Source organism: Pinus tabuliformis, chromosome 4_1 (genome assembly GCF_031772625.1).
Source record: "Pinus tabuliformis cultivar Carrire ecotype Pingquan chromosome 4_1, CPIR1, whole genome shotgun sequence".
In the NCBI taxonomy this organism is placed as follows: Eukaryota; Viridiplantae; Streptophyta; class Pinopsida; order Pinales; family Pinaceae; genus Pinus; species Pinus tabuliformis.
The window spans coordinates 720,651,490-720,678,391 of NC_142303.1; the positions used below are offsets into that span (position 1 = coordinate 720,651,490).

The 26,902-nt window shown below is 38.3% G+C and overlaps 1 protein-coding gene across 2 annotated transcripts in view; it reads left to right on the forward strand.

Annotated features, from left to right (window-relative positions):
• LOC149178162 (glycosyltransferase BC10-like) overlaps positions 1-26,902 on the forward strand; it is an 83,047-nt gene that overhangs the window by 20,131 nt on the left and 36,014 nt on the right. For both annotated transcript variants that reach the window (XM_089420289.1, XM_089420290.1), the window contains exons 4-7: positions 72-172; positions 336-407; positions 727-817; positions 1,342-1,422. In XM_089420289.1, coding sequence (XP_089276415.1) covers positions 72-172; positions 336-407; positions 727-817; positions 1,342-1,422 — 345 coding nt within the window. The remainder of the gene's footprint in view (positions 1-71; positions 173-335; positions 408-726; positions 818-1,341; positions 1,423-26,902) is intronic.

Sequence of the window (26,902 nt, forward strand, 5' to 3'; positions counted from 1 at the left end):
TTCCGTTTGGCCTTTTTTCATTAGGTTTTGTTGTACACTGAAATTGAATTTAGATTTGGTTATTTATTCAGGTGGATTGGGGAACAGTTTCGATGGTGGATGCTGAAAGGAGGCTTCTTACAAATGCACTTCAAGATCCTGACAATCAACATTTTGTGTTGCTCTCAGAAAGGTGTTTAACAATTCAAAGTATTTGCAAATAGTGATACATAGTAGGACAACTGTAACTTTTGTTTTCTATTAGAATTGAGGTAATGGCAGAAGTGAAAGTTCTGGTGCAAGAGAAAGCTTGGTTGTTACAGTTGAGACTGATATTTTGTTATGTTGGCTTGCAGCTGTATCCCTGTGCGCAGTTTTGATTTTGTGTATGATTATTTGATGGGCCGTAATGTCAGTTTTGTTGACTGGTATGATATTTGTACAATTATTTGTAGAACATGCTATACCAATGAAATCAAGAAAGAATTGGACTCTCTTCTATGTCAAGAATGTACAGAAACAAAATTTTCATTTTCAAATGGCTATGACATCTTAGTCATCCTTTCTTTTAGCTTCACATTCTCTTTATTTCTCAAGAAAATATGGTTGAAATGTAAATATAAAAGCAACTGATTGTTGGAAATTCTGTCTCTCCTGTTACCTAACTGCATAACATTCCTATCTAAATTTTGCTTTGAACTTTCTATAAGGTTCAATAACTACTTGTCCTTTCTTTCTCCATTCCAGCTTTGATGATCCAGGTCCCCATGGAAGAGGTCGATATACAAAATCATTTTTTCCTGAAATACAAGTAGATGATTGGAGAAAGGGTTCTCAGGTACATACATCCTTCATTAAAATTAGCATTTTTAATAATAGTCCTTTAGATAGACAAATTTCAGTTTTACAAGTTACGTTACTCGTGATTTTTTGGCAGTAAATAATTTTAATCACAAAACCTTGGATGTTACATTTCTATGAGATGTAGGCTTTAAAAGTCAATTATTGTTTTCATCTGATTCAATTAGAAGTCCTTGTGCAGTTCATTTATTAATCAACTTTTAGTACAGTAACCATCATAATGTGTTCAACTTGAATGGTCCATTAGAAACTAAATGGCTATATGATTATATTCTGTCATGCAAGGAATCTATTAGTAGTTGGTCGTCTATTGTATATTCTTGATAATAAGAGAATTGAAAATTTCACAACAAAAAATTCCTTAGTTTGCAGGCTTTGACAAGCAACTAATAAATTAGAAAGAAAAATGGATTAATGTAGTGATGCAAATTTAACGTTTGTGGCCAGTATATGTTTTTCTGTTGATAATTACTTCATTGTTACATTATTGTCACTTTGCAGTGGTTCACAGTGAAAAGACAGCATGCATTGCTCATAGTGGCAGATTATGTTTATTACTCAAAGTTCAAACAAATCTGCAGGGTACGTTCTTTAGTTTGTGCATTTCTGTATTTTTTTAATTTTCATAAAAGAAACACAGTTCATTTTTTCTGTCTTTTATCCTTACTACATTTTCTTGATAGTAAAAGCAAAGGTGTGTTTCTACGTGAGCTTTGCCTCAAATATTGAATATTAGTAAGCTGACCCAAGAATTCTTATTCGTCCTGTGTTCTATTATAATAAATCTTTGGAAAATTGGGAGTAGGATTTTGTAGCAAAAAAGAATAGGTACTAGTTCTTCTTGACTGTAGTAATTACACAGATGCTTATCGTATTTGTGACCAGGAGAGAAGTATCTGTAATAGAAGGCTGCAGGTAATAGTAATAATTGAAAATTACTTATAAAAGAGCTTTCAAAGTAGATTTAAATGCAAAATTTCATTTCTGGCTATGGTAACCCATTTTGTGCTACTCTCTACGTGTCTCCTATTTTAATTGAAAAAGGATATAAGCTTTGTATCCTGTTGTTCTCCTATCTGTAGCTATGTTCGTCTGACATAAGCAATCCTTGAGGTTTTTATGGTGCTTATGGTTGGACATTCCTGTTGAAATTATGAGATCATGGATCATTTTTGCATCTTTGATGTATTTTGGTATTCTATAGCAATATCAGAAACAGAGTCAGTGATTAGTAAAATCAGGTTATTGTATCTTAGAAGATAGCAGACTTTCTCTATCTGGAGATCCCAAGATTTGGCCACCTTGTGCCTATGAGCATGTGCTAATCTGCAAAGTCTCTCTATCTCTCTCTCTCTTTTAATCGTTCTATTTTTCTGCGTAGAAAACATAGTATTCATAACCGCAACTGGTGACCGGACCGGTCCACCTATCAAAACTGGGTTTCAAACCAGAACCGGTCAAACGAGGACTTGTCAGATCTCAATGAACCGGCATTTTAAAAAATGCATGAAATAAGTAATTTTTAATAAAAAAACTATTTTCAAGATTTAAAATCATGATTCCAAACCAATAGAGACAAAATATGCAATTTTTTCTCATCTATATACCATGTAAAGGTGAATATATCAAAGTGGCACCGACTGCAATACATATCAACGACAAATTACATAATCAATGAGGCTCTAAATGGCCTATAAAGTCTAAAAACATTGCTACAAGCTATGGGGCCATTGGCCTAATACAAAACTACAAGTCTACATGTGAGTGAGCAACATGATCACTCCTCATCATGATCAATCTCATCACCACTAGACACGACATCATCAACAGGAGCTGCATAAGCATCGTCTGGATTGGAGTTATGCCTAAGCCTCATTTGCAACCTCGGTAGTAGCACCAATAGCAATAATACTAGACCTAATGGAAGCACAAGTTGGTTGAGTTGCATGACTAGTGCCTTCCATTGGTTGTTTGCCTTTATATGATTTGGCTACTGGTTTTGGTCCCTGTCCCACAAATAGCAAGGAGTTCATTCATTAGAAGAAAACATTTCCTGCAAGTTTTGTTGTTGAGAATTGAGACATTGCAATGTAAGGAAGTGAGTTCCAAATCTCGTAATTGCAGGCCTAACAAGCTCTTTGCCCCTGGTGTTTTTCGTCATTATGCTCAATACTCATGACTGGTTGTGGATGTATTTTGTGATGCACTTTTAATGTTATACACTGTTTTTTACCCACTCCACATTGCATATGTCCTCAAGCGTGAGGTCTATGCAATGTGCAACACATGAAGTCCAAAATATGGTCTTATTTTTGGACTCTAGCATCTTTCTGGCAAGAACATAATTTGAGACATTATCTGTGATGACCTGCAGAACATTCTCCTCTACCATTGCCTGAATGATATCTTCCAAAAGCTCAAAAGCCTCAAATAGAAGGTTTGCATCCTTCACCCTATCAGATGCATCAACTGATCTCGGAAACATGGTTCCTCGAGGGAAAGAAACAAGGAAATTAATGATAATGCAGTTCTTTCCATTGACCTACCCATATGACATGATGGAACAACCTATTTTGGCCCATGAATCTCTATACTCGGTCAAATACTCATTGATGAAAAAAATCTCTCTTTTTCAAAAGAGTTCCCCTCGAGTCATGTACACTAGGTCCTTTGAAGCCCCTTTCCTGCAACTATAACAGAATCCCACATATCCTGGTAATGAGGTGAATAGGTAGCATTAAATGGGATATATGCATCATACCACCATCTAACAATGTATTTAAAAGCAAATTCTTTGCACTGTTTTTTCCAATGGTCATCCAAAGTGGGTTGACATTGAATTAGACTTGGTTGGTGTGAAATTTTATCTATTGCAGCTACTGGAAATTATTCTTCTAACTCAAAAATTAATTATGCGGTTTATTTGCTACAACAAATAATGAATAAAATCACAACTGCAATTTTCACCATAAAAAAAATACTGCGGAAATTTAAACACTGGAAACTGAGATATTCTAGCGCACAATAAATTTGACACAGTTATTTTTGGACAATTGTCCCCGGAAAACCCAACTTGGGAAAATCGGTGCAGCAGATAAGGCTTTTATTATTAATTTTCAACAACGATTCTGAGTACAATAATTTAGATGCCCAACTGGCAATCTAATATGAGGAAAATACTGGCAAAAATATTATGAGAATTTTCTCTCACCCCACAACTATTTTCCGTCTCCAAAATCGCTTCCTCAACCTTTGCGCTGAGCTCCCTGTGTTGCCCTTTGCGCAGAGCTTCAACCTTCCTTCCTTCGCCTCTTCCGGGAACTAGAAATCTTCCTCTTGGAATGCTAGTGCCCTCCTCTTCCACCTGCTACTCACCCTTTGGCTCTATCTTCTTCGCTGAGCTGCTGCTTTTGAGAAAATTGAACTGCCTGGGAAACTGAGTATCTGCACTGGATGATTTCTCCATCACCATATTGACCTCTTATAATCCTCTGTTGGAGCACCAAATACCAAGATTAAAACTTAATCAATGGCTAGGATCATATCTGGATCGATCCGTGTGAGTTTTTAGATGATTCTCACCATATCTCAATTAATGATGATTAATTAACTATAGTCCCTAAGTTTAGACTTAGGAAATATTTAAAAATTGGTTAATAATCTAATTGAGACACTTTTAGGTGGAATTTCCAAAAATGATTTATGGGTTTTGGAGATCTCATGTATTCTAGCCTCCCACAAATTTTCAAGGCTACAAAAACTAATAGTTTGGAGGATGTGGGATTAACAGAGGTAGTGGCAACAAAAATTGAGAAATAACTCTGGATGTTCATCCTCTTTTTTCCTTTAGATTGTGGCCCATGAGCAGGAGGAACATAGTAAATGGGTCATTGGTGGAAGGGGTAGAAGAGGAGTCTTGAATCTCAAAATTTCCATACCCACCATCTTGTTGAGAATTCTAGGAGAAACAAGTGCAGGTGATTTCTTTTTCAACGATAACTGCATGTGAAGACTTTTTACTTTCTTAATTAGGTTCTTTAGCTTGATTAATATTGTGTTCTCTTCATCAAACAACTACCAAAACATAACGAACGATGAGACAAAGGACATAAGATATAGGCGATCAGCCAGGGCAAAAGCCTCTCCAATCTTGAGAGGAAAACCCACAAAATTCTTCTTCTTATAGAATCTTCAATTGACCAATTCAAGACCTAGACCCTTGACCAATGACCCCTCCAAGACTAAGTCACACTTCTTCCCTTGAAGACCTTTTCTTTCTGCTAAGTCAACGTTGGTCCACTTGATAGCTACACCACAAATTTCGACTTCCTCTTCAATTTCGACCTCTTATTACAGGCCTGCTATTTTCGGCCCACTTCAAATCATAGAGATTCCACACAAGTGAATTGATTGAGGCTGATTGGTAAGGTTTCTCTCCTTTGCTTGGCTTGGACTCTTCTTGTGAATTTGGCTAGCAAGATGATCCCTCCTTGTGCTATATTTTGGATTCCTTCAATATCTGAAATTCCTTAGTGCATAAACCCTAGCTGCAGTTACACGTGCGAGGTAAATGACCCAAAAATAGTCCCCGAAGGCTTCACTTCTCTCCTTCCTTCTCTTCGTTGCATAAGAGACTTCTTTCCTTCCTTTTTCGCACTTCTCTTCTTTGATGTGAATGCTTGATTGATGCCTCCTTCAGTGAGGACGAGTCCTTTATATATGCTTCATACCCATTCAGTTATGTCGACTTGACATCATCCTAGGTCGACATGTCATCTTGTGTAGGCTAATTGCTTCTTTCCAAAGCCGACTTGATTGTAGCATTTAGACAAGGACTTGGAGGGTCTTTTGACTCATATTGGCTTAAATAAATTTCTTTACAATATGTAACATGCCCCAAATAGGTCTTTCATACATGACAATGGCTCATAAGCGCTAGAACCACTCAATGGGAGCTTGACCTATAAAATAAATTTCTCATGAGCATGAAACCCATGCCTCAAGAAAACAATAACAAATTTATTTTTCTTATTACATCAAATATATAAAAATCATGATTACATATGTCATTATGAAGACCGAACCTAGTTACATATTTCAACACTCCATCTTAACTAGGGAGGTATTCATAATCCATACAAGGTACTTGGACATTTTCAATTTGAAGAATTCTCATAAGAAGAGTCAGATTGGTAACCCATCTGTATGGCATCATACCATCTAGCATTGTCACATAGCAAGGCCTTGACTAACTAACAACTCTATCTCTCCACAAGATCATAGCACAATGCTAACGAGACCAATGATTTATAGTCACCTTCATCATTGTCTCTCAAGGAGCATACCCCACACGGGTGTTCACAGGGTATGTCCTTCTAGGACTATTCTTATCTTGGATTCCCAGTCCTTAAAGAATATCGGTCCTTTACGACTACTCTTATCTTGAATGCCCTACCACATATTCAAAGAGTATCAGATGCCAGATGATTATCCAATCCTCCATTCCTTCTTCCCAAGTGAAGACAACAATGATGTGTCTATCTCTCCCTCTCAAGTAGGGAGGATATACCCATTCCTATGAAGGAATGTACCCATTCCTATAAAAATAATGTACCCAAGCTCCCTCTCAACTAGGGACTTGTCCGAGCTACCTCTTAACTAGGGACATGCTTCCAAGTTTCTCAATCAGAAACTTGCTTCCAGGCTCTTTTTTAACTAGGGACCTTTTTCCAGCAACAACTCTTTCTTCATTAGTGGAGATTATGGGACCTTCAGCTGCTTGTAACGTTTCTCCATTCAATGTCATGAATTTCACCTTTAACATTATGGAGCCTTCATCTTCGGGACTTCTTCGTAGGGCGTCGACCATCCATCACTTTCCTTCTCGAATTATGCCAGTCATGTCATCCTTCCTTTCATCAGAAAGTGAACCATTAGACCATATTTGTCTTTTCCTCATACAACTACCTTTTCCACATCATTTATCCTTCAAGATCTTCCATCCTTCCACATGAGTACTAGTCGTAGATGACTTTCGCACCTCTCTTTTGGTAGTCCTGTATTAGGCCATCCAAATATTGTTCAAAATCAGAAATGAACATCAAATAAAAAATTACCTTTTGTGATGGCCCTTCATCATGACATCTACTTGTTACAACATCTTGCATTCATATTGACACATCTCCAAGATATTAAATTGTCAAGGGTCTTCTTTCTTTCCAGACTTTCCCAAGGTCTTCATATCTTTCCCATGGAGACATCATGGCCGATTCTCTTAGTCATCGGATGTTGATTGCCTTATATATGTGATAGTTGCATCTTTCACGGTCTCTTTGTTTTCTTTACGTATTGCTTTGCAGGAACTCCCAATCATAGTTCCTTCATTTTTGTCAACCACCTCATATTTTATATGAGGACATATTATGTTGATTTCATCTATTCAAAATGTGAACCATGTCGTCAATGCATCATTCCACCAAAAGCGAACCCTTTCTTTTGATCATACGCATGAGGTAGAGTATGTATCTTGGTTGTCTGCAACTATATGATGACATGACCTCAGTAATCAAACATATGCATACATACCTTTATCCTTCCTTTTGGTCATTTAGACTTCCTTCAGTAGCTTCCTTTCCTTGATTAAGAGTATTTCAACCATCTTTGACATGCTGCATTCCTTTGTCATCATACCATCATTCTTCCAAATAGTGAATCCCATCCAAAGGTGGTATTCTTAGCAAGACGCTTCTTCCTAGAGATGAACCTTCTAATGAAGATTCCAACGGAGGATCTTGATTTTCCTCCTCCTGCAAATGCTCCTTTCCAATGATGTATGATTAGCTCTATAATAGATGACTTCCTTCTAATGAAGATTTCAATGGAGGATCTTGATTATCCTCCTCTTGCAAATGCGCCTTTCCAATGATGTATGATGAGCTCTATACTAGATGACTTCCTTCTAATGAATTCTAAGGATCCATAAGTGTTGCTTATGCTTCTAATGAGGTTACCAAGAGCTACTTCCTTTTAGTGATGATTACTGTAGACTTCTGCTTCAACTATCTTTCAAGCTTCTTATGAAGATCTCATGAGCTCTTCCTTCAATCGTATTCTATTCTAATGCCTTCTCCTAAGATGATGCATCCTATCATGCTTCTAATGCTTCTTAACATGATGGCTATATTTTATAAAACTGAAAGGAACTTAATGAAGAAGATTATCTCAATCATAGTAGAGATCTTTTACTAATTCCTTCTGTGATTTCTTATTCACATGAATCTTCTACTTCTTCAATGATATGGGCTTCTTCCCTTCCTCTTTTGTTGTTGTCCTTCCTGAGTTTGGGACAATCTCTCTTATTGTGCCCATATTCTTGACATCCATAACATTGAACCTTTGCCATATTCTTCCTTTTTTGAGGACCAAATTTCCCAAACATTCCTTTTCTCATTGCCATAGCAGCATATGCGTGTTTGCTCGTTTGATCTACATCACTTTTTGCCTTTAGCCTAGTTTCTTCAATTTTACACAATGACCATAGTTCATTGAACAGGGTAGCCTCTTTCTATCCATAGATGCTTGATGTAAAGTTACCCCATTCCTCTAGTAGTGCATTGAGCACTATGGTAGTCATTTCCTTGTCAGCCATTATTTCTCCCAATTCTTGTAGTTGGTCCTTTATTTTAGACACCCTCATAAAGTATGAGGCTATTCCTTCTTCTTTTGATATCTTCATCTTGTAGAGTTCTTGTCTTAACGAGATAACTTCTCTTGTAGTGCTTACAGAGAACAATTCTCAAGTTTGTCGTATATTTCTTTTGATGTTTCCAACTTTGATACATAGGGAATGAGAGGATCTTTGATAGATTCTATGAGAATCCTTTTAGCCCTTACTTCCCGTTTCATGTACTTTGCAAGTGCTTGACCTTCTTCCTTTGGAGGTTTAGTGATTTAACCCTTAACATGTTCCATGACTTCATTTTCTATAAGGCTCAAATCTGTTTTTTTCTTATATGCAAGAAACTTTTAAGCCCCAACGAACTTATTGCCTTCCTTGCAAAAATACATTTTGATAGATTCTGATGTGGACATTAAAAATACTTACTTGAGAAGATGCTCCTTGATGACAATATCTTCAAACTGCTGCCTTCTTGATTTTGATGACGATAGAAGATGTTTTCTTGATGAAGATGTCAAAAGTGATCCTTCAAAGAGAGGGAGATCACCTTGGTTCCTTGATGATGATGACAATGCCTTCTCCTGCTTCCCTTGTAAACTTCAACATGTTTCAAAGTCCTTCCTTTCGTGAAGGTAGGGTATTTAAGGTCTTCCCTTTCTAGAGGTGATGATTGAGCAAGGTTCCCAAGAATGCTTTGAAATGTAGAATCCTTCTTTGAGCGATCTAGGGTTTATAAGTCTTCTTCTACTTTTTTCAAGACGATGATGTAATCCTTGTCCTTGAAGTGTCTTTGAGACGAGAGACCCCTTTTGATGGTTGATGCTCTTGATGATCTTCTAGTGCTTTGGTCCTTGAGTGTCCTTTCCTTGAGCTGCCATTCCTTGATTCGTCACCTTAGGTCTGATACCATGTTAAGAATTCTAGGAGCAACAAGTGTAGGTGATTTCTCTTTCAATGATAACTGCTTGTGAAGACTTCTTACTTTTCTTAATTAAGTTCTTCTTTAGCTTGATTAATATTGTGTTCTCTTCATCAAACAACTACTAAAACATAACGAATAATGAGACAAAGGATACAAGATATAGGCGATCAACTAGGGCAAAAAGCTCTCCAATCTTGAGAGGAAAACCCACCAAATTCTTCTTCTTATAGAATCTTCAATTGACCAATTCCAAGACTTAGACCCTTGACCAGCAACCCCTCCAAGACCAAGTCACACTTCGGCCGTTGAAGACCTTTTCTTTATTCTAAGTCAACACTGGTCAACTTGACTGCTACACCACAGATTTCGGCCTCCTCTTCAATTTCGACCTCATATTACGGGTTTGTAATTTTTGGCCTACGTGAAATAACAAAGATTCCACACGTGTGAATTGATTGAGGCTGATTGGTAAGGTTTCTCTCCTTCGCCTGACTTGGACTCTTCTTGTGAATTCAACTAGCAAGATGATCCTTCCCTATGCTATATTTTGAATTCCTTCAGTGTCTGGAATTCCTTATTGCAGAAACCCTAGCTGCAGTTACACGTTTGAGGTAAATGACCCAAAAAAGCCCCTAAAGGCTTCACTTTTCTCCTTCCTTCTCATCGTTGCACAAGAGACTTCCTTCCTTCATTTTTCACACTTCTTTTCTTTGATGTGAATGCTTGATTGATGCCTCCTTCAGTGAGGCCGAGTCCTCCTTATATAGCCTTCAGACCCATGTAGTTAGGTCGACTTGACATCATCCTAGGTCGACATGTCATCTTGTGCAGGTTGATTGCTCCTTTTCATAGCAGACTTGTTTGTAGCACTTGGACAAGGTCTTGGAGGGTCTTTTGACTCTAATATTGACTCAAATAAATTTCTTTACAATATGTAACATGCCCCAAATAGGTCTTTCATACATGACAATGACTCATAAGCCCTAGAAGCTCTCAATGGGAGATTGACCTATATAATGAATTTCTCTTGAGCATGAAACCCATGCCTCAAGAAAACAATAACAAATTTATTTTTCTTATTACATCAAATACATAAAAATAATGATCACATATGTCATTATGAAGATCGAACCTAGTTACATATTTCAACACATCTTTCGTGGCTTGTAAAATTTCCTTCGTCCTTGCAATTTCTTCTTGGATAGCCTTATCCCTAGCCTTACTATCCTCAAACTTCTCAAACTTGGCAAGGTATTCTGCCCTGATATATCCTATCATTTCCTTTGGTGCTTTACATCACTTTACTTCGCCTCTTATTCTGGCCAAGTGTTGTTTCAACGTAAGAATATCCCCCCACCCCCATCCAATAGTTTTTTTGGCAATATTTGTAGATCATTTTTCCATCAATCGTATCACAGTGAGCCCATGCAGTGTCCTTGTCTTTTGGAGGCATGGTGGCTATTGGTTAGTGAAATATTTGAAATTTGCAAATGAAAGAAATCTACAAATTAAAAAAAAAAGTTGCAACTAAATAAAATGGAAAACCTAAGATAAATTTGGGAAAGAAAATGGGGCATATTTAACCTACAAACAAGTTGAAACTTAAGACTTGAAAACTAACAGTTGAAATTTGATAAAACACATGAAAAAATTAAATGTGGACAACAATGAAATATAGATTTTTTCTCCTGGATGCGGTTGTATAGTCTGGTGAGCAGTACGAAGGCGGCGTGGAGGGTGGGCGCGTGGCTAATCACCATCGCCAGCCGGCCTCGCATGAGGTATGAGTTAATGTCTCAGAACAACAACTTTAATGTTGTATTAACACAGCTCCTTCCCTCTCTCCAGTTCGTTAGTTTATCTGCAATGACGCTCTGCTTGATTTTCACTCTTGCTCCTCCCTTACGCTCAAGCTGGTCTAGCGAGGCTGAAGCTCCTCGCTCTCGAGACAGACCAGGGTACTGTTTGGCTCGGGATCGAGGCGTTGATACTTATCAGTGTGTTCATGCTTTAAATAATCAGTTCTGTATCTTCCTCTATCGCCCCCTCTTAGTCTCCTCCACTGCTGTTTGTTCCGCTCCTCCAGCACACTTCAAAATACCCAGAGTGCGCTCAAGGATGAGCTGCAGAAGAGGTAGCTCCACCAGCCTTCCTCCACAACCTCGAATCCTTCGTCTGAAACTTTGGACTTCTGCATTGATAGATATCTAGTGACGAGAAGTGGTCGTGGCAGGGGACGAGGGCAGTTTATCATAGAAGCGTGCTCTTATCACTCCCAATCTCACACGGCTTGCTTTCGCTTCCCGTGCTCTCTAGGCAATTCCTCCTTCATTGTGTCAGTCATCGTTGAGTTGTGTGAGGATATTGTTGGTTCGGGGGCTGTTGGTCCAGGGGTTCCCTTGGAGTCGAGGATGGAAGACAAGAATGAATCCTCGCAGAATGCGATTACTCAGAGAAAGGACCCAGGTGGCTCAGCAACACAGGATACGACCGTCCATGCTGGTCTGAGTGCTCCTGCAGGTGGTGGTTCTTCAAGTAAATAGGGCCAACCCTCTGAGTTTGAAGACCTCGACCAATTCGATTGCTGCATTGTTGAAGAATCGCCTCCAACCTCGCATGAAGATTGAACAGGTCGGCACCTTCTGGTTTTGTTTAGTTGCTGTAAGAAGATGCTCAATCCCTTCCGGATCCAAAGTCATTTCTTGTTTTACAATTCTCAGAATCAGGTCTTTTGCAAATTTTGACTTGCCGGTTTCCCCTGCGTGGGCGGCACTCTCCTGTCTTTTGGTCACTGTCTTGGTCACTGTCTTTTGGTCACTGTCTTTTTGGTTACTGTCTTGGTTCAATTTGTTTATGGGTCAGCTTCCGGTCACGAAGGGGCTACGCTGTACTGAGTTTTTGATTGGTTCCAAACAATCTGTCTCGGTTTTCAGTTACAGTCTCCAGATATATCAAGTCTTAAAGCAAGTCATTTTGCAGGTCTTCTGGTCAGTTTTTTAAGCGATATTTTGTAAGCATGCCGTCTCTTGGGCTAGTACCCTCGAGGCCTTGACCTCTCTGTAATCATATTTTTGTATCAATATAGGAGTAGACAAATTCAGAAAAAAAAAGAAATATAGATTTTTTCAAGTGAAAATCCTTACTTTGAAATGCAAACTAGCTCCCTTAGCCTGCTCTTGAAGATGCCAACTCCACTAGCAACTAATCCCTCCAAGATGAGTACTCTAACAATAGCTCAACACTCTCCAAGTTGCTAATGAAGCTCACGAAAAATTCAAATGAGATGTGTGAGGCAAATGAGAGGGGAGACATCCTTTTAAAGGCTCGGAAGGGGCTGTTTTTGGAGGGGAACAACCCCTAGTTTCCCTCAAAATTGTTTCAAAAACTAAGAAACAACTTTCCATGGGGTCCATGGTCGACCCGGCAATAAACCAAGTAGTTTATGGCCGGTCAGACCCCAAAACCACCTGCCAACATCAAATGACCCATTTTTTCTACATGTTTGAAGGCTTTGGCTAAAGAACTGTTCGGTTTGATTGGTTCACGGTTCAAACCGGTCAGTTTTGAATACTATGGTAGAAAATGACTCCTAATTTTATTCAACTTTAAGGAAAAATAAAATTACATTTTGCATATGCTATTAAGCTTTCTTTTAGAAACATCTCTAGAGCTAACAATAAACCATAAGAACTTGAGGCACATATGATATGAAATGAGCAAAATTAATTTTGATATTTTTCACGTAGCTGTTCTTTTTATGCTTCTTTTTTTGCACCTTGTGCCAACCATCCAAAGCAGGTTCAACAAGAACTAGTGCCAATTCTCTTCCTTCTTCCAAGTGGGGAGCTTCTTTGTCAGAGTTTGAACTCTCGGAAATATGGGCTCTTTTCGTGTCCTCAATCCCATCTGATATCTGGGAGCCAACAAGGGTAGAGCCCTGTTGAAAATGTATATCCATTCTTGTTTGTGCCAGGGAGTCCCCTTCCTGTTGGTATCTAGTTTGAGCCTTAATCTCCACATCTACTTGGATTGGGTTACTCTCTTTGGTGCCTTCTTCTTCATCTTCTGAAGGGGAAGCTCGAAAAATGGTATGTGGACATGTATTCTGCAAGTGTTAATTTAAAAACATTCACGACATCACAATGTCGTGTTCTCATAGTCCAAAACTTGAGAGACCATTGTAAATTATAATGCTTCAATGTTATGAGATTTGGAAGTCCTTTGCTAAGGTCAATCTCCACACATATCTAGCAAAGGTGAAGAGGCCTTTCTCTATTCTTTCCATGTCCAATTTTTTGAATTTGCCTAGAACATTTCCAATGTCCTCAAGAACTTTGTGGTGCTAGAAGGGAAGGGGAAGGTTTGGAAGCGTCACCCATATCGACATGGATGAGACCACCATGGTCGTGGCATCAAACTCAAGGAACCATGGAGTGATAAATAAACCAGTGTTTCCCCAGAACCATGGCCTTTCGTGTCAAATATAGTCCATGTCCTTCCGTGTGTCGAATTGGACTATGAAGAATCCTTTGGAGCATAAGTATATGTCACAATTGGGTGTCCATGAATTGAAAATCCACTGGAATAACGCTTTGAGGTTTTGGCCAAAAGCCATTAAATCTATAAATAAATGCCTCTGGCTTATTGACCACCATAGATGGGGCTTGCTCCACTTGGTCTATTGCTCCACTTGGTCTACTATATAAGGGTCTAGAATATTTTGACTGTATTTTACTAGAACAAAAACCCTCCTTTAGGTTCCATTTGATGTCCTAGGTTCCATTTGATGTCCTAGCACTAGGAGCACCCACACAAAGCCTTGAGTTGAAGATTATAGATGAATTTCTTAATATACTGTAATCTTTGAGCAAGGAGGAATCATGGAGGACCTTCCCTTCATATTGCAAGCATTGGAAATTTTTAGGAATATCCCACTTATCTTCAATAGACATCTAGAGAGGAGAGTTTTTGAACTTTTTGACCATAGAACGATAGACTTTCCACCCATATTTCTGATCAAAATCTGAAAATGATTTAAAACTAGGGGAATACAGCTGAAAAGGGCAGAGCACAGGCGAGACTCGTCTCTTGCACCAACACATGCCCCAGAGGGCCAAGAACGCATTGTATTTCCATGAATTTAATATGCAAGAACACAATGGAAGAGGAAGAGAAATTCGTGATACCTATCTCACGTTTGCCTCTCACCCATGCAGTAACTAAAAATCTTCCTTCAACGCCATCAGTGAGGCTTCTAGAAGCATATTTGAAACATAGATCATTCCAAGATAGAGCCCCAACAGTGGTAGATTCCCCTGGGGTAGGCCCTCCTCTGTCTTCATCGTCCTTTGAGCCTCGACTTTGGGACAACTGTCACATATCCACCAGATACGCTCTTACACGTCCATAGCCTCCACAATTTGCAGAGAGTAGCGCAGGGGAACCTAGTCCTGAGGATTTGCTTTGCAACAAGATGAAACGCTAGCAGATTGCTCTGTCTCTCTTTCATTGATCCTTCCTGCAAAGTCTATTTTATGTGCATTAAGCTGTAAATTCTCCTTTTTTCAATCTTATTTATCAAGAACAAAAACATGAGCCATTGATTTAGGAAAATTTGATGATGATTGCACAACATTTTTTTCTTTGTTATAAGATGGTAGATGTTTGCTACTTGGAGATACCAAAATTGTGCCACTCAATGACTATTGGCATGCATCAATTTGCAAAATCTCCTTGTGACGATTAAAACTTAATATATTGTACTTAACACAAACAACTCATGTAGCATAGTATTGGATTATATTAGTGAATGAAAATTTGCAATACACAAATTACAAATCATTGTGGCGAGAGGTGCTCTATGACCCAGTATGGAGGAGATGTTGTAGTGATTGTAAATGAGTGTAAACGTTTAAGTGTTGGCTAAATTAAAAAAGTAATAAAAATAATAACTCAATTCAATTCAATTCAATTTGCTATATTGTAATTTTGATGTTGTAGTGATTGTAAATGAATGTAAACATTTAAGTGTCGGCTCAATTAAAAAAGTAATAAAAATAATAACTCAATTCAATTTGTTATATTGTAAATTTTTTTATTAATAAAATTGCAAACAACATTTTTGATAAAAAATGATAATATCCATATCACATTAAAATAAATTTAAATAATAATGACTCATTCATAACCATGATATTTCAGAACACATGATTAATAAGCATATAAGAACTTAATAAATTTAATTAATAAACATATAATTAAAAATAAGAATATTTCTATATATAGAGAAATGTGAAATATATATAAAATATAAATAGTAGCTATAAATTAAGATCCATTTTACCATAAAAATTAAAATATTGATTCATATTCGTTGCCATCATATCGCAGGACTTCATATTTAAATATAATTAATAAGCATATAAAGACTCGCAACAAAATCTTTTCCTAATGTATCTCTCTCATCGTAGATCCATCTTAACTTTGGATCTACCAAAAATTGTGAGGAATCAAATCTCGAGGGGCAAACCTTTTCTTAAGTTTTACACTCAAAAAGAGGTTTTGCATCTTGAGAGATTTGATCCCAACTAAAGAAAATAAATTCCTTTGACAAACCCCAACTAACTTAAGAAAATAAATTCCTTCCATTTGATTTCGCCACATCATGATGCCCTAGGTGCCCCCTAGCCCATCAAGGGTGCCTCTCATGCATCCATGAATAAAATATCATTTTCTTCGCTTGGTTTCACGCCCACAACTTTGGGCAGAAAACCCACTGATTGGTTGCACTGCCCACAAACCACTTTGTGGGTCAATTTCTTCCAAACCTAATACCCTAGGGTTGTTGGAGTACCTCCCAAGCTACACAAATCAACATTTAGATCATGGCTTTGGGATGCACACTTCTTGATGGGGTAGTTGGCACACATTTGGCGATTTGACATCTTTTAAAAATGGTGCTCTTGTTGAAGATGATGGGACATATGTTGAAGAAGAATGCTTGAGTTGCAGAGCCATTGTTGGAAGATTCACCATCTTGCTTAGAGGAGTCCTTGACATGTGGACATCTTGACTTGGAGTGTGTACTACATTGGGGGTTGTACAAACCTTATTGTGCCGTGTGGCAATTGTGCTTAGTATAGTGCTCAACTTGGGGCTTTGTCAGTGAATTAGCTTAGGCTTTACTTGTGAACTTGGTCTATGTATTACTGTTGGCCTCCCTCACTTAATCACATATAATTTATAAGGGGAGGAGAGTGTTTTTGTTATAAATTGTACTGTGTCTTAGAGATGTGATAGTTGGGATGATGCAAGTGATTGGAGTATCTTGGAAGACAATTATTTCCTCTTGTATAAGGATAGTTCTTTTGAGAGGCATGCATCAAGTTTCCTAGGCTTGTTTGATGCTAGTGAAGAGTAAAGCATGTGAGATGCAAGTTTGGATGCAGTGGATGGGCAATGTGTGTGATGCAAGTTTGGATGCAGTGGATGGGCAATGTGTGTGATGCTAGCTTGTTGTTGAGCCCTTGGAATGGCTTGTAAAGTATGGTGGGATGTCTTGCTTGGCCTTGTTCATGGTTAGGTGATGACTGTTGATGCCTTAGCTAGGGTTTGGGAAGTTTTGGAGAAGTCCTTGCTTTGGGATAAATCAAAATGACATATTGTGATAGTAAGGATTTATTTTCACCGTCGCTGTTCGGAAATCTCTTATTGCAGATCTGATTTAAGAACTGGTTTTAAGTTTTTTTGAGAATGTTTCATTATGATTTTGACATGCTAAATTATTGGGATAACAACATTGGAATGTTGATTTATTTTGCATTCCTTAGATGAATCTTCATATTTGATATCTCCTACTATATTTTTTTCTATTGGATGTAGATTTCAAATTTGCATACTTGATTAGATCATTCCCTAAGGGTTGTTGCATTGGTCTAGCATTAAAGTATTTTGTAGTGGTTATCTACTTGAATGTTTTGAGATTAGTGGTCGACAAATTTGAGATATTTTCAAGTGTGTTTTTCAATCTTATAGCTCATCACTAAGGGCTAAAATTCTGATGTGATAAATGTGACCTCATTTAATGGAGGTGAAAATTCATCAACTTATTTCAGCCCTAAGGGCTAAAATTTTAATGTGATAAATGTGACATCATTTAATGGAGGTGGAAATTCATCAACTTATTTCGAAATTTTCTATGATCAACACTATTTTGATGCAACACTAAAGCTCCCTTGCATCCCAACGAAATGGTTTTTTAAGTCGTTCTAAATTATTTAGTTTATGATTGCGGATCTATGTGCAAGGGAATGATATCAGGTGATAATGACACTATTTGTTTCATAAAAGGATGATTGTGAACAATGACCTCAGGCCCTTTTGTCTACTCCAAACATGAAGCAAGATTTATAGTCCATGTTGTTTAGAAAATCTAGGGCAGAGAGATTAAGTGATTTCTCTTCTTTACATAACTGCTTGTGAATGCTTTTTACTTCTTAGATTATGATCTTCTTTTACTTAAGCTAGTATAATGTTATTCTTCATCAAGCAACTACCAATGCATAAACCATAAAGAGACAAGAGACACAAAATATAGGCTATCAGCTAGGGCCAAAACCTCTCCCACTTGAGAGGAAAACTCGAACAAATTCTTCTTCTTATAGAGACTTCAATTGACGAATACCAAGACCAAGACCCTTGATCTATTTTCTGCTCCAAGACCAAGGCACAAAGCTTCCTCTTCCTTCTTGAGTCAATGAAAGTTAAATTCCTTGTTCCTTCCTCCTTCATGACAACCTCGACTTCCTCTATTTCAGACTTGCAATTTCTCGGCCCTAATTCAGAAATCCTCAACACATGAGAATGATCAACTTTGGCTCTTGATTATCCTCGCTCTAGAAGGATACTTCTTCTTGACACTTCGGCTTGAGACCATCCTTGTTCTTCACCCAAAAACTGTCTTCACAATGTGACTGTGGTAACTCGCTCTTCCTGCAGTAGACAACAACAAATTCTCGCATGTGTGGAGTGTACCTAGCCCTAAACATACCCAAAAATAGCACCAAAGATTGCTCTCTTCTTTTTCCCTTTCTTCGCTGGTTATGAGGCTTCCTTAAGTGATTCTCGCACTTGCTTATTTCAGATCATGACCGAATTGCACATCTCTGAACTGAGGCCGTGCTGCCTATTTATAGTTGTTTCCCAGTCAAATTAGGTTGACTTGAGTGAGGGTGAGCCGACATGTCTTTTGGAGGAGATCATTTATTTCGTCTTGTATCCGACTTGTAGGAGGTGTCTTTGCTTAGTCTTGGAGGGCCTTCTTATACATTTAATGACTCATACAAAATTGTATGATGCCCAAGAGGGGTAATTCATACATGACATTGACTCAAATTAACTTTTATGACTAGATGACAAAACCTAAAGGTTCACAATGGGAACCTTAACTAAAAAAAATTCCTTGATCATGAAACCCATGATTCAAGTACTACAAAAATAATTTTATTTTCTTCTTTTCATCAATTACATAAAATCACAATTTACACACGTCATTATGAAGATTGAACATAGTTACACTTTTCAACACTCCCTCTTAACTAGGGAGGTATTCATAATGGTACTTGGTCATTCTCAATCTAAAGAATTCTCATAAGAAGAGTCGGATTGGCAATCCATTTGTTTAGCACCATATCAACAAACATTGTCACATAGCAAGGGCTTGACTAACAACTCTATCTCTGCACAAGATCATAGCACAATTTTGGCGAGACCAATGATGTATAGACACCCTCATCATTGTCTTTCTTGGAACATACTCCACTCGAGTTCTCAGAGTGTGTTCGACCAGGTCTATTCTTATCCTGGATTCCCAGTCCTCAAAGAATATGGGTCCTCTACGACTACTCTTGTCTTAAATGCCCTAACACATCCTCAAAGAGCATCGACGTCAGATGTTTACCCAATCCTCCATTTTGTCTTCCCAAGTGAAGAAAAGAATGATGTGTCTATGTCTCCCTCTTAATTAGGGATAACATATCTATTCCAACAAAGGAATGTACTCATTCCTACGGAAGGAATGTACCTAAGCCACTTCTTGGCGTAGGAATTTTGCTTCCAAGTTTATTCCAAGTAAGAAACTTGTTTCCAGGCTCCCTCTTAATCAGGGACCTATAGTAGCTGCTCAGGTGGTTATGATGGGACAACCAGCTACTTGAAGAACTCCTCCTCATGATGCCATGAACTTCTTTTTGTTATCCACAAGTCTTCATGTTTTTGTTATCCACTAGTGCATATTTAGCTTTCCTTCATACCATTCTGCCTTCTTCATGCCGTGTTTCCTTGAGGATCTTTCATCCTATTACATGTGCGTCGGTGGTGGAAGACATCCATAGATCTTCCCTCGGCAGCGTTCCATAAGCCCATCTAGATATTTGTTCAAAAATGAAGAAATGAACATTAAATCAAAATTACCTTTGTGATGGTCTTTCATCATGACATCCTTTAGTTTGCATCAACATCCTGCATACATATCGACACATCTCCCAAAGATATATATAGACACACACACACACACACACAGATATATATTGTCAAGGGTCTCTTTCTTTTTTAGACTCCATCGGAGTCTTCATATATTTCATGGATATATCCTACTTAAATCTTCTTGGTCTTTGGATCTTGATTGCCGTTTCCATGGTTGCATATCCCACAATCTCTTCCTTCCTTTCTTCACACATTTCATTCCGAGGAACTTTCAATCAGAGTTCCTTCAATTAATGTCAACCACCTCATATTTCATATGAGGACATATTATGTTGATTTCATCTAGACAATGTGTGACTCAAGCTTTCCTGCATCCTTTTAAAGGAGAATATCCTTTTCTTTTGATCACGCTGTCAAGATAGAGCATTGATCTTTGTTACTTGCAACCATATGACACCTCATTTTTCTTTGGGTCATCTAGACTGCTTGCAATAGTTTCCTTGATTGAAAAGAGCTTCAATCCCTTGATCTGCTTCACCTTTTATGTCATCGTACCATCATCCCGTGAATTCCACAAGTTTGGAATTCTTGATGAAACACTTGCTTCCCTTCTTGATTGGTGAACCTTTCGATGAAGATTCCATCAAGGAACCTTGAGGAGTTAGAGTATCCCCATCCATCAGATGTTTCCTTTTGACAGATGTATGATGAGCCTAGTACTGGATGACCTTTTTCTTTCTTTTCCATAAGTGCCACTTTGGTTTCCAATGAGGTTCCCAAGAGCTATATCCTTCATAGTTGACTTCCGTAGATTTCTATTTCAACCATCTTTCATGATGTCCCGAGCTCTTGCTTTCAATGCTTCTATAATGCCATGATGCATCCAACCGTTTTTCTTAGTGAATCATGATAGCCATATCTTACAACACAATACTTCGGAATTTGAAAAAGAACTAGGTGAGGAAGACTATCTCAGTCATAGTAGAGATCTCATACTTCCTTTTCTTGGACTTCTTTTCAGCTTCCTCCACTTCTTTGGTAATATTGGCTTCTTCTCTACCTCTTTTGTTATTGTCCTCCTTGATCTTATGACAATCTCTTTTGTAGTGCCCTTATTCTTGACACCCATAGCATTGAATCTTAGCCATGCCCCCTTTTCTTTTTCCGAGAACTAGACTTTCCAAATTTTCTCTTTCTTCTTGTCATTGTAGCATAAGTTTTATTTTGCTTACCTGCTCCCACATCAGATTTGGCTACAAGTCTAGATTCTTCAATCTTGCATAGTGACCACGGATCCTGCAATGGAGTAGCTTCTTTTTTCCCATAAATACTTGAAGTAAAATTACCCCACTCCTCTGGTAGTGCATTTAGTACAACTGTAGGCTTTTCTCTATCAGACATGCTTGATGTTGATCTCGGATCTTAGGTATCCTCATAATGTATGAGGTTATTACATCTTCCCTTGACATCTTCAACTTGTAGAGTTCTTGCCTTAATGAGATGACTTCTCTAGCAGTGCTTACGGAATACAACTCTATTAGTTTGTCATAGATTTGTTTTGAAGTTTCAAGTTTGGATACATATGGGATGAGGGGATCGTTGATGGATTCTATGAGAATCCTTTGAGTCGTAACTTCCCCTTTCATATACTTTGCAAGAGCTTGAGCATCTTCCTTTCCTGGTTTTGTGATAAATCCTTCGACATGTTCCATCACCTCATTTTCAATGAGATCCAGATCTGTCATTTTCTTCCATGCAAGATAGTTTGAAGGCCCAACCAATTTGTTGTTTTCCTTGCAAAAATACATTTTGACAGATTCAGATGTGGACATAAATATACTTGATAGATGCTCTTTCTTCTTGCTGCTTCCTTGATGTTGATGATGATATAGAGGATAGAAAACTTTTCCTTGATAAAAGTAGTTTTCTTCAAGAATGATCCTTGATCCCATAGAGAGTGAGATCTCTTTGGATCCTTTGGTGGCAATGTCTTTGTTGATGAAGATCAATGATGACTTCTTGGTGATGTCTTTAACGGTAAGGACCTTGCTTCAGTGAGAGAGAGATCACCTTAAAATCTTGATGACAATGCCTTCTGATCTAACTTCCTTTGGATGAATAGTCTTCAAGACACTTCAACTTCAAACTAATTGAGAGAGGATCCCAGGAATGCTTTGAGCCAGAGTTTTTACTTTCTTCAAGATGATTATTTGATCTTGATCCTGAAGTGCTTCTCTTGGATGAATCTCTTCAACTTGAGTAGATGTAGGGTGGATGAATCTCTTCAACTTGAGGATTCCGAGACTTCTTGTTGGTGTAGACTTTCTTTGATCGAGGGTTATGATGCTTCCTTTGTAGATCTTGACTTCAAGATGATCTTCGCTTTGATGGCTTCCTTGAGATTTGATCCTTGAGTATCCCTTGATAAGATGCCCTTCCTTGACTTAGTCACCTTAGTTTTTATACCATGTTGAGAAAATCTAGGGTAGAGAGATTAAGTGATTTTTCTTCTTTAGATAATTGCTTGTGAATGCTTTTTACTTCTTAGATTAGGATCTTCTTTACTTAAGTTAGTATAGTGTTATTCTTCATCAAACAACTACCAATGCATAAACCATAAAGAGACAAGAACACTAAGTATAGGCTATTAGCTAGGGCCAAAATCTCTCCCACTCGAGAGGAAAACCTGAACAAATTATTCTTCTTATAAAGACTTCGATTGATGGATACCAATACCAAGACCCTTTGTTGAGAAATCTAGGGCATTATCATTAGATGATTTCTCTTTTATTAGTGACTGCTTGTGAATGATTTTTACTTGTTTAGATTAGGATCTTCTTCACGTTAGATTATTAGTGTTCTTCTTCATCAAACAGTAAACAATGCATGAACATAAATAGAGAAGAGACACAACATGTAGGCTATGAGCCAGGGCCAAAACCTCCCACTCTTTGAGAGGAAAACCCGCACAAAAATTCTTCTTATAGAGATTCCAATTGATGAATACCGAGACCAAGACCCTTGACCTATTAACCACTCCAAGACCAAGACACAAGTCCTCTTCCTTCCTTCTCATTTACTCTTTCTTGGTTACTTCAGATCTTGCACCATATGAATTGTGATCACTGAGTTTATCAATGATGACAGACCTCTCCTTCTCCAGTGGCGTCGAAATCTGAAGTCATATCATTGAACCATAGTCACTATTGATAGCACTAAGACCTTTTCTCTTGCAACAGTACTGTGATTTTGCCACATACTTGTGACCTACTTGTTGTGGTGGCATCGAGTACTGTGAAACAGAGATTACATCAAGAGATTATACCGAGACTTTGTTTGCACTGTGATTTCTGTGTTTACACCATAGTTTTAAGATTCGACCGATTCGAAACGGAAACGGCCGAGTTGATCCATTTCATTGCCCAGAAATGTGACTCGGTGGAGGAAACGGTTCAGTAGGCCAAGTCAGCCATGACTCGGCCAAGTCATTGAATGACTCGGCCAACTCGGCCGTTTTCGTATTGACTCGGCCGAGTCATAACCAGTGGCCTGTAATCCCATCAAAACAACGATTTGACATTTTTTTAATGAAATTTTGAAGTGTTTGCTGATTGGTTTGGACTCCAAGTAAAAGTGACATTCTCTTTAATCTTCATTTTCATCCTTTTACTTAAATTTTTAACATTACCATGAAATGACTCAGGATGTTTGAGAGTGGTTTCGGCCTCATTGGATTTCATATGGAGAAAGTAGAATTTTAGATTTCATTCAAAATCCAGCAGACTTATCAGTTTTTCAGGATTTCAGGATTGGAGGATTGCAATGTTTCCATCGAATTTGGTCATGTATTAGGGTATGGAACTCGTATTTAATCAAGAGTACCAATCCCTCTATGTACCTTGATGTTAGTGACATTGGTTGTCGAACTCCTCTGGGATTCGCTCCCAAACCAGGAGCTTCTGAAAATGTCGCTCCCGCTCCCGTTTTCGCTCTCGCTCCCCACTTTCGCTCCTGCTCCCAAGTAACATTGAGCCAGATGATGTTGGAAACTCTAGCAGTAGCCAGGGCCCAGTAGTACTGGTCACAGACTTTTGTTGTAGAGGCCATTTATAGCCTCCTTGGTTATGTGTTTTTGTTTTGATCTTTATATCATCATCGTGTATGTATTGGACAATGCACTGGGTGCCATTTTGATATAATGGATATGTTCATGAGCCTACTTTGATCATGTGTTGTCTTCTATTTATATTCTAATGTTGTGTGTTTGGAAACATGAATGAAAATCTTTAAAATTATGTGTTTTTATAAAAAATAAATATTTAATGTATTTTTTACAATGACCGAGTCATTGAAATTGAGCCAGCCGAGTCGATATCGAGTCGGAGTCGGAGTCGGAGTCGACCCTCGGCCGAGTTGGAGTGGGAGTCAGAGTTTTAAAACATTGGTTTACACTTCGCTGCCTTGAAAAATCGTCACTGTCCCTTTGAGTTCCTTTCGAAATCCATCCAAACTTCTTGACTGTGATGATGTCTGAATTAGTCTCTTATCCTTTCTATGATTGTGATCCGAATTATAGAGGAATCCGAATTCCCTAGATTGTGAGATGGCACCCAATTCAATCCTGTACCTTTATCAAGTTTCTGTTCCGAACTTACTTTTGCACTAGGTCATCCGAATCATAGTTTTAAAAAACGGCCGTTTCGAAACGGAAACGATCGAGTTGGTCCCTTCCATTGCCCTCCGGAGTGACTCGGTACAAAAAATGGCTCAGTTGGCCGAGTCAGCCATGACTCGGCCGAGTCATTGAATGGCTCGGCTGAGTCACGACTGACTCGGCCAACTCGGCCATTCCCCGTACTGATTCGGCCGAGTCATGGTTGACTCGGCCAACTCGGCCGTTCCCCGTACTGACTCGGCCGAGTCACAATCAGTGGCCCGTAACCCACTAAAACAACGATTTAACATTATTTTAATGAAATTTTAAGGGGTTTGCTGATTGGTTTGGACTTCAAGGTGTTTTATGAATTAGCTAAATGTTATTTGGGGTCCATTTCCCCCTCCCAAACCCTTCATTTTCATCCTTTTACTTAAATTTTTAACATTACCATGAAATGACTCGGGATGTTTGAGAGTGGTTTCGGCCTCATTGGATTTCATATGGAGAGTAGAATTTTAGATTTCATTCAAAATCCAGCAGACTTATCAATTTTTCAGGATTTCAGGATTGGAGGATTGCAATGTTTCCATTGAATTTTGTCATGTATTAGGGTATGGAACTCGTATTTAATCAAGAGCACCAATCCCTCTATGTACCTTGATGTTAGTGACATTGGTTGTCGAACTCCTTGACATTGGTTGTCAAACTCCTTTGGGATTCGCTCCCAAACTAGGAGCTTCTAAAAATGTCGCTCTCGCTTCCGTTTTCGCTCCTGCTCCCAAGTAACACAAAGAAGAGAAACCGTTTGGATCAAAAACGGTTAAATGATCTAGTTTATGTCCAATACAACCTCCGGCTTAGACGAAACCATTTGCTGAACAAAAGACCTGATTCAGATCCCATTGTGTTGGAAGACATTGATCCAACATCAGATTGGGTAGTGGAGAGTCGTCCGACAGAGTTTGATCCTGATGAGGATCTTGATTTAGATTTAGATATCGAGACATCAGTTGAACTTGAACATGTTGTTCAGTTGAATGCAGATCCCAATCCACCAGCCTCAGTCTCACAGCCAACAAGGACTCCAGTTGTAGGTGCTTCCTCTGCGCAGCCACGACAGAAGCACAACCGCATATCTACTCTATCTCACTTGCATCTGTTGCAGTTGCACAACCTGCTAGTGGTACCACTTCTACATCTGCAGTTGGAGATGATGATGATGATGAGGAGCCATGGGGCCCCCTGTCTGACTCTGATGATGATCCAGAGATTGATCGATATGATCTTGGCTTCTCTGGCAGTAGCTATAGTACTAGTACTGGAGTTTGGTCACAGTTTACTTTTGTTGTAGAGGCCATTTCTAGCCTCCTTGGTTATGTGTTTTTTGTTTTGAGTCTTTGATCATGTATGACAGTAGACTATGTATTGCCATTGGGTACCATTTTGATATAATGGATTGGTTCATGAGCCTACTTTGATCATATGTTGTCTTCCATCTATATTATAATGCTGTGTTTGGAAACATGAATGAAAATCTTTAAAATTATGTTTTTTTATAAAAAAAATAAATATTTAACATATTTTTTACAATGACCGAGTCATTGAAATCGAGTCGGCCGAGTCATTACCATTTCGGAGTCGGAGTCGATCCTCGGCCGAGTCGGAGTTTTAAAACTATGATCCGAATAGAGATCCAAATTGTTCACTGTTTGTTCACTCGAAATTACAGAGAGATATGCAACTTCTTCATGGTCCGAAATTACAGAGAGATATGCAACTTCTTCATGGTCCGAAATATGGAGACCCTAGGCACACATATATATAGTAGTTCGTCTTAAATTATGAGCCGACTTGAGCATCGAATAGATGTGTCTCCTTGAGTGAGCCAGCATGAGCCATTATTTCATCTTGCATGCCGACATAGGAAGAGGAGGACTGTGCTTGTCTTTGGAGGGCTATTTTACTAGAATACATTAGACATATCTTTATACATGACATTGACTCTTTGATTAATCTTAAGGCTCTCAATGGGAGCCATCTAAAAAAACCTCTTGCTTATGAAACCCATGAAGCAAGGCGTTACAAAAATAATATTATTCTCTTCTTCTCATCATTCACAAAGATCATAATTACATGTCATTATGAAGATTGAACCTAGTTACATTTTACAACACTCCCTCTTAACTAGGGAGGTATTCATAATGGTACATGGTCATTCTCAATCTGAATAATTTCTCATAAGAAGATTTGGATTTATAACTCATCTGTCTAGCATCATATCAACTAGCATTGTCACATAGCAAGTCCTTGACTAACAACTCTA